The sequence below is a fragment of the Odontesthes bonariensis genome, chromosome 19 (assembly GCF_027942865.1).
Source record: "Odontesthes bonariensis isolate fOdoBon6 chromosome 19, fOdoBon6.hap1, whole genome shotgun sequence".
In the NCBI taxonomy this organism is placed as follows: Eukaryota; Metazoa; Chordata; class Actinopteri; order Atheriniformes; family Atherinopsidae; genus Odontesthes; species Odontesthes bonariensis.
In genome coordinates, this window is record NC_134524.1 from 6,658,695 (window position 1) to 6,674,593 (window position 15,899).

The 15,899-nt window shown below is 45.5% G+C and overlaps 2 protein-coding genes across 10 annotated transcripts in view; one reads left to right on the forward strand and one right to left on the reverse strand.

The window, feature by feature from the left end:
- clcn3 (chloride channel 3) overlaps positions 1–3,131 on the forward strand; it is a 46,875-nt gene extending 43,744 nt beyond the window's left edge. For 5 of the 8 annotated variants that reach the window (XM_075451348.1, XM_075451350.1, XM_075451352.1 and 2 more), the window contains one exon: positions 1,344–3,131. In XM_075451348.1, the coding sequence (XP_075307463.1) occupies positions 1,344–1,541 (198 nt within the window). In that variant the 3' untranslated portion in view covers positions 1,542–3,131. The remainder of the gene's footprint in view (positions 1–1,343) is intronic. The other 3 variants (XM_075451354.1, XM_075451355.1, XM_075451353.1) reach the window with 2 other exon arrangements.
- A 1,513-nt stretch (positions 3,132–4,644) lies between these two features.
- mfap3l (microfibril associated protein 3 like) lies at positions 4,645–13,240 on the reverse strand. 2 transcript variants are annotated; one of them, XM_075450809.1, is made up of 4 exons: positions 12,878–13,240; positions 11,269–11,675; positions 6,102–6,846; positions 4,645–6,041 (listed from the first exon to the last, which is right to left on the reverse strand). In XM_075450809.1, the coding sequence occupies exons 2-4, from the start codon at positions 11,561–11,563 to the stop codon at positions 5,867–5,869; spliced, it is 1,215 nt and encodes a 404-aa protein (XP_075306924.1). In that variant the 5' UTR covers positions 11,564–11,675; positions 12,878–13,240; the 3' UTR covers positions 4,645–5,866. The 2 variants fall into 2 exon arrangements, with proteins under 2 accessions (XP_075306924.1, XP_075306923.1); XM_075450808.1 differs by having other exon boundaries at positions 4,645–6,846; positions 12,878–13,235.
- Positions 13,241–15,899: the final 2,659 nt, after the last annotated feature.

The following is a 15,899-nucleotide window of genomic DNA, read 5'->3' on the forward strand; positions in this document are numbered from 1 at the left end:
TGTCCACGGTTAGAGCCCGAAGAGGACGAGGAGACGAACCGTCACAGGGGGTAAACGTCAAGTTCCAGTTCGTCACACCGCGGTACGAAAACAAAACGAGGGCGTAAAGATGGAGTTAAATATGTAGATGGAGCTGATTTACAGGCAGGCGGAGGGAAAGCTTCACATTCACAGGGTGCTTGTGCAAGTCTTGAAAGTCTTAATAAGTATGGAATTCAGAAGCACTGTTTTCCAGACCTTGAAAAGTCTTGAATTTTGTGAGAAAGTCTTATTAAGTATGGAAAATAAATGTATGGTAGAATGTTACAGTATGCTCAAAGGCATTGTGAAATGAGAAATAGGAAGGTAGGCTATAAAACTCTCATTTTACTAACTGCTCACGTACTGTATTAGCCTAATGGGATGAGATGTGAGTGAAGAGACATACATACATTCATTTTTTTTTTTTATAGATAGTTTTTGTGACACTTGTTTGATGTGAAATAAATGTTTTGAAACATTTTCATCAGTAAAAGCATAATTTACTGTGAATAATGCATTTGTTCATTGAATACTAGCCTATAAAAATGAACATTTCTAATAAACACAGTTGGTACAATCTCAACCAATGAAGTAGGCAGTAGGCACACAAGTTACAAGTACATAAAATTAAGGTCTTGGGGGGGAAAAAAAGTCTGGAATTTTAATTTGGAAAAAGAGCAAGCACCCTGATTCAGTCAAATTCAGATAAACGAGCTTCAGTTTTTTGCCCTTTTTATTCGCTTCTGACGCTATATTTTCTGTTTTGTTCGTCCACAAATTAACCTGATTTGAGCGTAAAATGGACCCCAGCGTTTTCTGTGGCTGCAGTTCACATTCTGTTTGTGATAAAGAAGCTGAGCTTGAATTAAAACCAAACAAAAAAAAGACTCCTGTGACGGTATCGTCTCCTCGCTTCCTCCTCTGAGGACCTGACGCCTCCTGCTCAGCCACTTCCTGTCTCTCCTGTAGGGATCCAGCTCTTTAGTTTTCCTCTCCAGCTTTCTGGGCTGAACGTAGAAAACGGTGAAGGACGCGTCTGAAATGTTTTGCGAACGTTTCCGACCCGCTTTCACGCCCTCTCTCCTGCGGTTGCTCTCCGCCTCCTCCTCTCCTGACTCTTGCCTCCTCGAGGACTCGTGCTTTTGTTGGCATCGATTTGCACGACTCGTCCACCCTAAACTCAAATGAAAATCTCCCTCTTCGTGCCAACAAAAACTCGACTTTTGTTTTTCTCTCTCTGACTCCAGCTGCAGCCCACCTGCCCCCCTCCTCACGTCTCTAAATCTGTCCCCCCCCCCGTCCCTCTTTGTCTCCCCCTGCAGGCGGCTTCTTGGTATTATCACAAAAAAAGACATCCTCCGTCACATGGCTCAAATGGCAAATCAAGATCCAGAGTCCATCATGTTCAACTGATCCGCTCCTTCCAGGACGGCTGGGGGGGAGGAGGGGGCGACGGCAGCAAAGAGGAGGAGGAGGACGATGAAGAGGGGGTGTGCCTCCTGAACGGCTCCAATCTCTGACATTCAGACCCCGTTTTTCTTTTCTTTTTCATTTAAGTGTTCAGTTTTGTGGACCCTGAACCTCACTGAGTGACTGTGGGGGGTGGAGGGGGGGTGGGGGGGCTGGTAAAAGACTTTAAAAGGCTGCTGAGGTCACACATAGAGGTCACGGGCTGAAGGTCACGCACACACGGGGGGTAAAAATACCACAAAAACACTCTTTTTGCACTCGGGGACATCTCAGACATGCATGCTGTCGACACACACACAGAGACGAGACCCCCGCCCCCCCCAAAACCTGTACAGTTACCCCCCCCCCCCCCGTTATTGCACTCTCCATGTGCCTCACCCTCGTCCTGTCCCGTGCATGGCCTGGCTGGGGTCAAAGGTCAGAATGAACCGCCGACGAGGGACGCGATGAGGGACCTCGATACCTCCAGGCTCCGGCATCCCCCCCCCCCCCCCCCCCCCCCCCCCACACACACACACCTCTGACCCGTCCGTCCTCCACTAAAACACGTTGTTTACCTGTGAATTATGTTCGTGTGAATGTTCGTGTGTGTGTGTGTGGCGCCTCTACATTCCAGCCAGGTTACTATGACAACCGTGAGGACGCTCCTCACGGGACATTCAGCTGCTCGCCTGGGTCCCGGTTTAAGTGAGACGGCTTGAACGAGTGTGTGTGTGTGTGTGTGTGTGTGTGTGTGCGTTTTCGTTTCTGAGCCAGCTCGAGCTGTGCGTGCGCACGTGTGTGTGTGTGTGCACGTGTCGTCCGTTCGCTCCACGTGAAAGCAGGTTGAGCGTAAAGAATAAAAGAATAATAATAAAAAAAAGGAGAAACAAACCCGGTTTGAGTTTCTGTTGATCTCGTGATAATCTGTTCAGGACGCCACGCCAGCTGACGGATGATGTCATCATCACGGGACGGCTCGTACAAGTGGATACGCCCCCCCCCCCTCCCCGCAGATTTAATTAATTCACTTAAAAAAAGTAAAAACTTTTAGGCCGAAGCCCGTAAATAACGGGTCGTATTTCTCGTCTTGTTTGATAAAGATTTATAACACTTTACGACCTCAGAACCAGATGAAATGATACGAAACTGATCCTTTTGTGTCATTTCACGCTTTCTTTTCTCTTAGTTACGTCACCAGACGTTAAACTGTAGGAGTTAAAAACCTTCTGATGATGATGAAGTAAAGTTCGGCCGTTTGATAATCGATCCGTTTCGGACTTTTCTGGGATCCACAGCTGTCCTCGGGCCTCCTGTCGTCACCTTAAACAGGTTTTTTTCTCACCTCCCACGAAGGTTTTCAGGCTTTTTTCGAACCCGTCTTCATCCTGGGACGCGTGGCCACGACAAACGGAAGCACCTTACCTGCAGAGGCGGCGTGTGCACCTTTTGTTTTGCAGTCGCCTAACACCGTGTTTCATACTGATCTCAGTGGGTTTCCTCCTTTTGTTTTTTTTATTTATGAGTAGTGTCCATAGAGTCGTGTATTATTATTATTCTGAAGAATTTTATGTATGATTACACTGATTGTTTGATTGTACATTTAAAAGAAACAGAATATGTAAAGCAGATTGTTTTAAATTAAAAAGCATAAAAGATTGCACGCGTTGTACATTTCCTGGGAGGTTTTTGAACGACACCTGCTGAGACAGAAAGCTCCGGAAAGAGTAAGTGAAGCTTCGGCAGCACCCAGTGAGGCTGAAAACATCTCTGAGCTGTAAGTTTGGACAAATTCAGGTAAAAACCTGGATTTGTTTTGGATTAAAGAAAAGAAAACCCAACTAAGAGCTGCAGCTTTTAGGCACAGATTCAGTTTCCAACCCCGTGAAATGCACCAAATGATTAATAAAGTTCAGTGAATTTCCAAATATTCGTACAGATTGTTCACATAAAAGGTCAAACCTGTCTTTAACCTTCGTCTTGTGTTAGTTCCCTGTTACCGTCTCTTGTCAATGGGTCGGTTTCGACCCGTTTAAATTTAGTTGTAAAATACATCTATCGTCCAATTTGTTTTCTCATCTCTCGGTTACCTTGTTGGGCTTCTTTATCCATAAAAATATTGGTTTTAATACTTTTGGTGTGGGCCCCTGGGCCTGGTTTTTGTCAGTAAACCCCTCGATTTCAATAAAAACAAAAATGTAAAATGAACCTCAAGAGAATCAATAAATAAAAGGTTGTTATGTCACCTGACTATTACTGAGGTGATTTAAAAACATCTCTTAAATAAATTAGTTTTATTTATTTTTTCATTTTAATATTATTAATGGTAATCCATATCAAATTTCGTTGCGAAAAGTTGCTTCTGTCGTGTTTTGACATTTTGTCCTGGATGTTCGTTGATATTACTCCGCCACCGCTAAGAAAATAGTGCGAGCATGAACGAGCTGCCAAATAAAACACGACACAAGCAAGTTTTCGCCACGAAATTTGACATGGATTACCAGTGCACACCAGTAACCACTCCGGTGAGTTGATTACTTTGAAAACGGACGTTTATTTTGCTTTTACGGACCTTTTTGTACGTGCACATGACTTCAGCAGGTTGAGATGAATCAAAATTAGGCAAATACCAGAGACAGCAGTAAACATCAAAAAAAGCGGTGAGGGGGGGGTTCTAAAACATTGCAGATGACTCAGAAAAGAGGCTTAATGTTGAAAATACCGCAGTTCCCCTTTAACTATAGTAACATCTATGGTGTTACGGGTCAGTTTCGACCCATATATTTCAAGAAAAAGGCAAAAAAAGTCTTTTTTTTTCAGCAGTAGAACTTTAGTACAAACACAAAATGAAAAGCAGTGTGTTGGCTGACAGTGAACTTGTGATTTCAGTTTTGGCTCTAATTATTTTGGCTTTATAATCTTATTTTTATAACTGGGTCGAAACCGACCCTAACAACACAAAGGTCTTAATTTCAACTAGAGCATTTCATAATTTAGTGAAAACAATTTTTGTTTTATTTTGTTGAAATAGAGGTTCCTGACAAAGTCATAAAGCCTTGATGCAATAAACAAATTTATATGGTTATGTTATGCATTGAAAAGCTAAAAACTTGTCGGTGCCGACCCTAACACAAGACGAAGGTTGAGTTGAGTGAAAAATCAGCGGAGTAGCCCTTTAATGTTGACCTGTTTATTAACTAACAGTTTAAAACATAAGTATATTGTTCAGAAAGGAAAACGTAACAGCAGAAAGGCTCTTTGAGAGCTACAGGGATGAGATGCGGGTGGTTTTTGGGCCGATGAGCTCTCCTGTGAAACCGTCTCCTCAGACGTGGCGGCGGCGGCGGCTGAAAGAGGCGCAGATGTCGTCCGGCTCGCATCGTGTTACTCATCCATCATTAATGCTTCTGTCGGCCGCCTTCCTTTTGGTCATCAACAAACTCTTTGGCCGACCTCGCTGCTCGGATGTCGGCAGATCCACGGTAACGGCAGACGAGACGGCAGCGTAACCATGACTACCGTTGGCCTGACAAAGCACTGCTGGAACCACAGATTTGAGAAAAGCAGCGTCCGAAAGGCTTCTTAATGTCCTTTTTATGGTCAAAACCTACAGAAACGACACATTTCGACGCACGGTTGATGAAAAGAAGACATGCGCGCACACCCTGCGTTTTTTTCCTCTTAAAGCACAGCACTTCCATTTAATTCCACTACAAGAAAAAGAGCACCAGCGAGAGCAGAACGGCGTCCAGCCGGTTGCCGCAGACTGGATATCAAGCCAAGCAAAAAGAAGAAGAAGAAGAAGAAACACGAGGAGTCCTTTGAGACGTCGGGCGTCTCCACCGACACATGCGAGCAGCTACACTATGAGGCCGAGTTCAGGTTTCAAACCTGAAACTGCGTAACGACGGAGGAAAAGCAGCCACCAGACTTTTAATGAGACCTCCCTAAACTAGACCGGAGAAACAAAACCACACCACACGGGTAATAACATAACACTCTTAACATCTCGAAGGAAACGGATACAAACCGCACCCAGAGGGTTCTATCGTGGGGAGAAACGCGCTTATGTTTTCGTCACTGAAAGGCTGCACAATCACGACTTTATGAACAAACTCGGCCCGTTTTTCCTGGGCCCGGCATGCGTCTGAAGGTGCTAAACGCCTTAAATAACAGACCGAGCTGCTCTGCTCACTACGTGGATAACATTGATTACGCCTCCCGTGTACATTCGAAGCGTGAAAGTCCAGAGAGAAACATGATCAGGTGTTATTCTCGGTGGATTAGCCTACGAGGTAAATTAAAAACGTGATAGTTTCTCTCCAAAATGACAGTTTTAAATGTTTTTGTGGACCTTTTTTTGTGGAAATGCATAGCAGGGCGAGTCCCGGCGCCGTCACACGTGGCTCTCATAAAACACCTGGCAGGGAGGCGTCTTATGCTCCGCCTCCGCCTGCTCGGCGTCGGTGTCTCCCGCGGCCTCGGGCTGCTCCTGGAAGCTGAGGGGAGCCGGCCCCACAGGGGAGGAAGGGGGAGGCGAGGATGGCGAGGCCTCGGGCTGGGCTGGCGAGGCCTCCGGCTGGGCTGGCGAGGATGGCGAGGCCTCGGGCTGGGCTGGCGAGGATGGCGAGGCCTCGGGCTGGGCCGGCGCTTCCATGCCGATGGCGAGCGGCGGATGAATGGACGCCTGGATGGCGATGTGCTGCGGCTGCTCGTGAATGGAGGAGTTGTCCGAGTCGGCGGCGGGGGACTCGCTGCGCTCCCGGTCCCTCACCTGCAGGATGGTGAAGACGTCCCTCGCCCCGATGGAGGGGATCCTGCCCGCCAGGCCGCAGCGCCCCTCGGGGGCGTGTCTGACGAAGGTGTGCCTCATCTCCTCCACGCCCACCACCTCCAGGATCTCCTCCATGAAGGTGCGGCAGTTCATGATGAGCGGCGGCAGCGGGATGCTGCGGGCCAGCTCCTCGATGTAGCGCGCGAACTCCATGGTCTTGAACTGCGTCACCTTGGCAAGCTCCAGCGTCTTGGCCGAGGTGATGATGGGGATCCTCTTGGCGATCTCGAAGGCCTTCTGCAGCTTCTCGGCGCCCTCGGTGCGGAAGAACTCGTTGATGACCTTCTCGGTCTTCTTCAGGTGGCTGCTCATCATGCAGAGGCGCGTGATGTTCAGGATCATGATGATGGTGAACGTAACCAGACACACCACCATGTAGTACACGCCCATGTCGCCGTTGGATAAGACCACGCGCAGCGTCACCGTGCAGTTGGAGCTGCCGTGGACGTTGGACGCCATGCAGGTGTACTTCCCGCGGTCGGCAAACTCGATGCTGGTGATGTTGAGGACGCCGCCGCCGTCCAGCAGCCACCACTTCCCACCTGCGGACACACAGAAGGTCGTGAGTAGGGCTGGGTAAAAAAATAATTCAATAGAAATATAAATACATTTAAAAAATAAATAAATTAAAAAAAATAATACATTTAAAAAAATAAAAAATAATTAAATAAAAATACATTTAAAAAAATAAATAAAAATACATTTAAAAAATAAATAAAGAAATAAAAATAAATTAAAAAAAAATAAAGAAATAAATTCAATCATTTTAAATTTTGCAAAAGCGATTTGTAGGCCATGAGATTGATTTTTTTCCCCCCATGAAATTAACCCCGGTGGTCTCGTGCGTGATGCAACAGTGGCGCGTTTACGTCCGCTTATCATTCCAGCGCACAAGCTTGCAAGATGGCGGACGCAGGTAAAACTCCGCTCAGCAAACCGCCCCAATTTAAGTCTGAGGTCTGGAACCATTTCGGATTTAAATCAACAAAGGACAAAGAGCTGGATAAAACCAAAGTGGTTTGAAGGATCTGCCAAGCGGAGGTCAGTTATTGTGGAAATACTCCAAACCTCAGAAAGCACTTGAAGGCATCACACTACGCTAACGTTAGCTTCCGCCAACAAGCCGTCCGGGGCTAAACTAAAGAAACCGAGGGAATCACCAACACAACCAGCCGATTCTCCGTACTCTGCAGGGGAAAACGAAGGCTTCAAGCGCCTCGTTCCACAACTAAGTTAAGGTGCAACGTAAACATCGGACTGGTGAGTGCGTATCCACTGTTGGCTCGCCTGGCGAAGCGACACCTTTGTGTCCCAGGGACCAGCAAAAAGGAGCTGCCTCACCCCAGATCAAGTCAATGAGCTCCTTTTCCTGCACAAGAATCTCACAATTACCACCAAGTGAGAAAAAAGCCACAATAACAGGACTTGACTTAAAGGGGAACTCCGGGGAATTTGAAGCGCAATTCCATTGCTAGAAGTTGTCAAATACTGACAGTAGGACACAGACTGGTGCAAATCTGCGCTCCCTGTGTGGAGATAGCGCTGTTCGCACACCCTGTCATGCTAGCCAAATACGTGGTGGCTAAGGGGCAAGCGCTAACCCTTCCACGTAAAACAACAACTTGCACACTGCAGAAACGTCACACCACTTTATAAACCATCCGACAATAAAGTCACAAGCCTTACCATCGAAACCATATGCATGGTTCTCACATTACTGGCATGGGGACGTTACAAAACAACTTTATAAACAGCATGTAACTCACCGGCTGGTTGTAGGCTCAAGTATTTAAAACATTACAACAATACATGCCCAGTAATATTCTTGTAATGTTTTAAATACTTGAACGCAGTTTTTCTAGAGAATATAATTGTTTTGTATATGGGATTATTCTCCATCGACTCTTTTGGGCTTTCACATGCGCGAGCCTACAACCAGCCGGTGAGTTACATGCTGTTTATAAAGTTGTTTTGTAACGTCCCCATGCCAGTAATGTGAGAACCATGCATATGGTTTTGATGGTAAGGCTTGTGACTTTATTGTCGGATGGTTTATAAAGTGGTGTGACGTTTCTGCAGTGTACAAGTTGTTGTTTTACGTGGAAGGGTTAGCGCTTGCCCCTTAGCCACCACGTATTAGCCTCGCATGACAGGCTAAGCAAACGCCACACAGGGAGCGCAGATTTGCACCTGTCTGTGTCCTACTATCAGTATTTGACAACCTCTAGCAATGGAAATGCGCTTCAAATGCCCCGGAGTTCCCCTTTAAGATAGTTTAAGTTTACTTTTAGTTTTGTTACCATTATTATCATTTTTGCACATTAAGAAACAATTAAATTCATTTTCATGCCTTAATACAATTTGCAGTGATGGAATGTTGTAGTTCAAGTTTCACTTGCAATCCCTTTATGATTTTAAAAGTTGTGTTTAAACTGTCCAATTCACAAGTTTGCACTTAAAACCTGTTGTTTATGGTGAAAATAAGAAATCAAATAAAATGCATTTTTGTTTTGTAACACAGTTGAGGCATTTTCATTATTTAACAGCAGATTGAATTAAATCGAATCGTGATTAATCGAATGAATAGAACGCCACCAATGAAAAGAAACGGGGAGTTCCTGTTGATCGCACCGCTGCGTCCGTTTAAAGGAACTTTAATCGCTTCTCGTTCTGGTGAGAAAAGTGTCGAATCAACTATAAAAAATAAAAGCCAGAACACGGCGAGCTCTAATTCTTTTTGACAGATTCCACTTCCTGTGTGGCAGAAACGGCACCAGCTGACCAGCTTTTAACGTCTAGATTAACCGCTCAATATGCAGTTTGTTCACTAAAAGACGGACTCTGAGGTCAAAGTTTAAACCCTGAAAATCCTCTTAATGCGTCCGTCTGCTCTGCGATGTCGTACAGCTCTGACTCCTGATGCAGTCTGAGGTCATATCTGTGGAGAAAAGTACCCGGATGTGGGAGGAAAGTCAGTCGGTGTGTTTTATCTGTAAGAAACCTGATGTGCGATACATCTGTTGATGCTTTTTAAAGGTAAAGTGGCCTTATAGTCTCTGCCATGCTGCGTTAACTCCGTTAAAAAGAGGTTGTTTAATCTTTATTTTCTGACTAACAGAAACGTTAGTAGCACCTTTATAAACGATTAAACCCCTAAATTAGGGGTAAAAACCACCAGTTTAAAGGGGTTAAACGTTAGCCACGTGCGGCCTGGGTTTGGTGCTGCTGCCCCGATTGTTTGCCTTGGCTCTGGATCGCCTCATCGGGTGAATGAGGTGGTTGTTTCAACTGATAATCTCATCAGAATCAATAAAAAGCTGTGAAAAGCGTCGGGGCAGTTCCCAGTTTGCTGTGTGGTGGGGCAGCTGTGAGAAGAAGATCGATGCGGCGCTCAGGCGCTAAACTACAAACATCTCTGGGCTGCTGAAAACGTAAAATAAGAAGTAAAAGTTTCTTTAAAACGGCTCAGAGCTCAAACAGACTTCACAAAGAAGATGCGACACATTGATAATGAAGCGGGCTCATTTAAATTAATCGGCATTTTATCATCTGAACACCATCAGGAACAACGTGTTGCAGTAATTCCCTCCTTTACTTTTTGACTAAACAGGATTTTGCAGTGACACCAGCAGCTTCTCACTCAGTTTGAGTCCAGTTACGGTTACAGAAGCTCGATTATATGCATTTCTAAAGTCAGACCGACTATATTTTGGTTTTCTTTAAGTGTAAACGTGCTTATTGTCACGACCGTGTGGGACAAATATCCACAGAGGACTCACTTTGCAGTATTAAGGCAGCGTTTCCAGCCTCGTTATCCTCAGGATCAGATGAATGAGCGGTCAGGAAATGCAGTCTGAGCTGCATCCCACCCATCCGCCTCTCACTGAGCAGAGCAAGAGGTCTAATTTTATCCCCAACACCAGATCATGTGCTGCCATTGACGCGCGGCCCAATACAACAAGCATGCTTGTAGGAAAAATAACACCCGACCCGGATCCCGTGTAACAGACGTGTTTAACACCTTCTCCAGAGCAACCTGTTTACAGCACGGACACGCCGCTCCTCTAATGATTATCCTGAGTGTAACCCTGGGGGAAACTGTGGCGGTACAGACGCTGCTCTGGGTTTGTGGGTCACAACAACAAAGCTTCCTCTGCTCTCTGACGGCAGGCCTCAACAGGTCGGCGCAGGAGAGCCGTAAACACGACAAACCTCTCTTCCCTTCGCATTCCTTCTGAGGCGGATCGCTGCATAGAAGCACTGACTGAGGAGTAAACAGAAAAATATTCACTTTTTCTTCTTCTGCGGTCAGATTTTTATCAGAGAGGAACTGGCACAACAAGCCTCACTTTGCATGACACGCTCACTTCCCGTCTTAACTTTGGATTCCTCCATTTTTGTTGCCCTTCGGCTCTCAAGAGGTCCAAGAAGAGACGATTAAAACTCAGATTAGCTGTAATCATGAGTGTCGATGCGCTCTGTAACTGTGGGATGTTGATGGAAAACAAAGCCTACTATTGTTTCCTGTACGTGCCCACACACACACGCTGTGTTTTCATGTGCAGCAGAACATCAGAACGCGCTGTTCTCCTATTTCCGGGCTGCACCTAGACACCGATCGCCACTCGTCTACGGGACATCCTGTGGGCGCTGTGGCGAGCTCGTCTCTGTTGCAAGTACGAGCGAAGCCTGCGACACAACCTGCTGAGTGAACACGCACGGCTGTACTTTTCCACAGACGACAGGTGGCCATATTTAGCGCTTTGAGGCTTTGGCACAAAATCAGCTTTTTAAAATCTGGTTATTCACACGACACACATGAAATAAGCCTGGTTGGGCTGGCACTGCTCCGGCTTATTAACCCCTGCTCCAGTTTCCTGTGCCGTGCGTGTTGGTTCTTGACTGCCGGCTGCAAAACAAATAGCAGGAAGTGGGCTTTAAAGCAACAGTGCAGTGTTTCTTACCATCCGTCTGCATGTCCAGGCGGTCTCCGTGGGAGTTGAACCACTGAACGCTGGGGAAAGGGTCTCCGGTGATGTTGCAATCAATCAGTGCGCAGCTCCCCTCACGGGCAATTATCTGGCTCACTTTTGTGAACGCAACTGGGACAAATCCGTCGTCTGTGGCGTTGATGCTTTCCGTGCCGTTTTCAAACACGTCCAACGGCACGACCGCGGCGGCGCTGGAGGCGACAAGAGACACCAGGGCCAGAAAAATGTATCCGCCGGCCCCGTGCATTTTCTTAAACTGTTGGTGCATCCCCCGAGGGCAAAGAGACTGTCATTCCTCTGGTGCCTCCATCCCGCAGACTGGCTATCTCTTGATAGTGGAAGGCAATTGGGTATTCAGCTCTGTGGTGGGGAACATCTCACTGTAACAAAGAGATTGGCAGGTATTAAAACAGAGCCAGAACAGGACAAAAAGACATGAAGTCGATGCTCAGAACTGATAAGTCGCCCTAAAACTGCTGATTTTTAACACTGTGTGTGTCTGGTAAAGTGGAAATATTCTGTTTTATTCAACCTTAAAGCCCCAAAAATGAAAAGATATTTATTCAGTGGAGGAAAAGCAGCCAGTCCTTGAGTTTTAGAGGCTGCAGCAACTTTGGTTTAGTCAAATATCTGGTAAAAAAAAAAAAAAAAAAATGGCAGAAATATGGAGTTAGCTCCTTCAGTTGTTTACCTTTTGGGCTGCTTTAATAAAAACAGGGGTGCTTGTCTATTTCCTGACAGTCTGTATGAGACTAACGATGGTGGGAACAGTTTTTAATCTTAAAAAGCAGCACGCTGTCGGCCCCGATAAAAATGTCCTCTTTGGTCTCTCGTTGTAACGCAATTCATTTTTAAGGGTTAAAAACAGCCACATTACAAAACGTCAGCATTAACTCCGTTAGGTCACGTCTAGCTTGAATAGCCTCAATAAAACTATGAGGTATCCGATAGTTATATTACAGGTCTTATTTATCATTATTAACGTCCGATTTCTGTAGTAACGTCCTCGTTTGGTATGAAAACGCAGCCGAACTGCCACATAACGGAGCTGTGTATGGGATCCGTCTACTTCCTAGTTCCCTTCGTTAACACACGTTTATTGCCCCTTCATGCGAGTCAGATGAGAGCCGAATTAAAGGTCAAATGTATGTATCAGACATATGTTTGAAAAAAAAGTCAAAATTTAAACGTGTCCGATTTAATTTGAGCGCTAACGCAAAGGAAGAAAACGTCAGGGCATGGGATCCGGCTAAGTGCTGGAAAGCGGCTCTGTGTCAGAGGAGCCTTCGAGAAGTGTGTCACCGCAAACTGTTGACAGAGGCGGCCTCTCTGAAAGACCCAGAGGAGTCATTTCGTGTGTCGGTGCTGCTAACTGCACATAATAGTCGGGATATTGTCACACGGCGTATGAAGCGCTGGGTTTAAACGAAGAAAAATCAGCAACGTATAACGTTACCGTCTCAGCGCGAGCCCAACGGTCCAACCAACGGCCAACTCAGCGTCGACGGCGGCCCCTAAAACCCCCCGAAAACCGGCAAATTCCGCGATTTCCCGGCGATAACAACCACGTTTACATACTTACATCATGATACGTCGCCATTTAAGCTTTAATGCCTGGTAGAAGAGCTCGTGTCGGTGGGTTTTGTGGTGAGTTATTCATCGGCCGGTGTCTCCATCCTCCTCCTGCAGCTGCTCGCTCGGTCTGAGGCTCTCAGCGGACCAGAGCTGCCGACCGAACATGAGGCTGCGCCGCCCCGCATTTTCAACTTATCGGCCTATTTTAATGCTATTTTTTTCAAATTTTCAACTTTTTAAACCCTCAATGTGGAGAATCTGAAGAATAAAAAATAAAACTGCTGTGAATTTGTCAACGTTTAAAGCTTAAATTGTCCGTTTTTTTGGTCACGTGGGGGCAGCGGAACAAATGAGCTCTTGAATGATAATAACTAGCCGGTGCCTCCATTATTGGAAAGGAGCTGGTGCCGTTATGGTGGACAGACTCGCCCAGGATTTGATATGATTTGATATTTTGAGACGTGGTTGAAGGGTGTTTGGTTCCAGGGCTGAAAAACTAGGTCAACTTCTTTTCTTTCAAATTGCCAGGATGGTACAGTCCACAAATCAAATATTAGTCCAAAATGTGACCTTTAAAATATCGCGCTAACACGCCCAGATCATGTGGTTGGAGATGGAATCACTCTAATGCTCAATTTCCAAATAAAGCTGCTGTGTCTCATAGTTTTCTGCTGTCGTCAGACGACTAAACGTGCCAGAAATGGGTTGAAAATCAGTCGATTAAGACCATGTTTTCAACTCCCTGACTGCCGCTCTGCTCTAATAAAGAACTGATGTTTATAACCGCACCAATCATCCACAGCCCACGACTGCTTCTCTTTAACCCACTTGTTTTTTTGCTCTTTAGCTGTAAAGTGATGGTTTACATTTGGCTCTTTCTGGATGTAAATCCCATTCCCATCGGCTGCTTTCTTTGCTTTAGTCATACGTCGTCTATTTTCAGACATTGCTTTGAGATTCCTATCCTGACAGTTCGACATCTTGCTTGGTATGTTTCCTTCCCATTTTGTCCACATTTTAGACTCAGCTGACCGGGAACAACCAACATCTTTCACCACACTGAGCTGAATTACCTTCTTCTGACAATCAGCTTTATTGGCCAGGTATGTGCACACATACAAGACATTTGACACCAGTTAGCTTAGCTCTCTGTAGAAGCTTTAAAGATATATATGTATATATATATATATATGTATGTATATATATATATATATATATATATGTGTACAAATACTGAAGAAAAAGTACTGATAATTACAACCAACAGCCTTTCTTTAAGGAGTTTCCACTGGCACCTCTATTCTGGCTCCCTTACCCTTATTTAAACAGATAAGAACACTTATTGGAAACCTCATATTTACACAACAAATACTGAGCTAAATGACAAATAATTCAGTCATTTTCACGAGTGACCCCTTCCTCACGGATGGGTTTAACAATGAAGACATTTACCTGCAGCACGGTGATGTTTTGAGATCTTTACAGAGTGCATAAATGATAAAGCTCATGCTTTAATGCAGGACGTAGTTTGATAGGTGTGACTCATATCAGGCCTTTGCAGCTCCCTGGTCTGCGAGCATCTGTCGCCTTAATTCTCAGGGTTTGTCCTTCGTTACCTGCCTTCAGAAAAGCAGCATTAAGATCAGTGTTTAGTGTGAATGCATTGTAGTTAAAAGCCATTCAAGCTGAAAGGCTGCGTGATGAGCTTTATCATTGGACAATAGCGCTGCCGATTAGCGGAAAGATGCAGCACAGCGCCTGTAAACACAGACTCAGGGTCATCCAGGCTATTACTTTAAAGGCTTAAAGACTCGATAAACGACGGCCTTGAAGACACGTTACCAGTAAAGATTGAGGTTATCCACCGAGGCGTCAGCAGACGGTCAATAACCCGGTCAATACTGCCCCGTCTATGTGTAGAAGCTACGGCTGTTAAAGGGAGAAGTTCAGAGTTGGAGATGCTTTAACCCGTGCTTTCCCTTCTCTTAACTTCATTATATGACATGGAACCGCTTTCGTGCAGCTGGATTCACGGCTTGTTTCACTTCCCACACAAATACCTTCATAAAAGTGAGAGCAAAGGTGCTTTTTACATTTTCCAAGTAATAATTAACATTGCGTCTGTCTTCAGGACAAAGCATGTTTATTATTTTCCCCCAGACTGCTGCGAGTGTTGCAACAGCCTCATTTCTGCTCCAGCTCCCTGACCCGCTTATCCTTCACAGATGAGTGCTTTCAGCTGTTCTCAAACATTTCTCAGAGCTCCAAAGAGCTCCATGTCAGCCCAGCAGGGAGGCCGTCTGCACAAAGAACAAGAACACGGTCAAGAGACGGACCCTGCTGCTGTCAGCGGGCACCGTTAGGGGATCGCTAACCACGCAGGCCTTGAAAAATAGATGAGGTCGAGCTCCTGGCGACTTTCTTATTACGGCTCAATGTGAGCTCGGGTTCCTCTGAGGTGAAGTAAAAGAGGCCGTCGGCTCAATCGTCGGTTCGATCATGAGTAAATGATGAATTCTAAAGTTTGAATTTGACCAGAGTTTCATTTACGAAACTCCCACAGAAAACTTCAATGTCAAACCGAAGCAGTGACTTTAAAACTCGACACAGTTTGTTTTATTTTAAACAGAATCGATTTTTTAGCTGTTTAAAGGGATAGTTCGCCTCTTTTGACATGAAGCTGTATGACATCCCATATCAGCAACATCATTTATGAATGTTTTCTTACCCCCTGCTGCCTCCTGTGAGTCGAGTTCCAGCCGAGTTTTGGCGTTGCCGAAAGTAGTTCCGGCTAGTTGGCTGGGGTTTAAAAAATAAAGCGTTTTGCTTCTCAAAACAATATGCGTTCAAAAGAGTAATACATTTGCATCACAAAATGGTTCTCCAGGAAAAAGTCAGACCTCACAATCGCTTGGCCCTATTTTCTCTCCCTTCATATCACTGCCTGCCGACAGCCGCACCTGTTACAGTGTTTACTGCTCGGACTACACAGCACGCAGTGATACGAAGGGAGAGAAAATAGAGCCAAG

Excerpts from the sequence above, each read along its gene's own strand:
- mfap3l (XM_075450808.1), bottom strand. The coding sequence starts at position 11,563 with ATGCACCAACAGTTTAAGAAAATGCACGGGGCCGGCGGATACATTTTT. Across the intron at positions 6,847-11,268 it reads CCTGGACATGCAGACGGATG|GTGGGAAGTGGTGGCTGCTG; the intron begins GTAAGAAACACT and ends GTGTGTCCGCAG.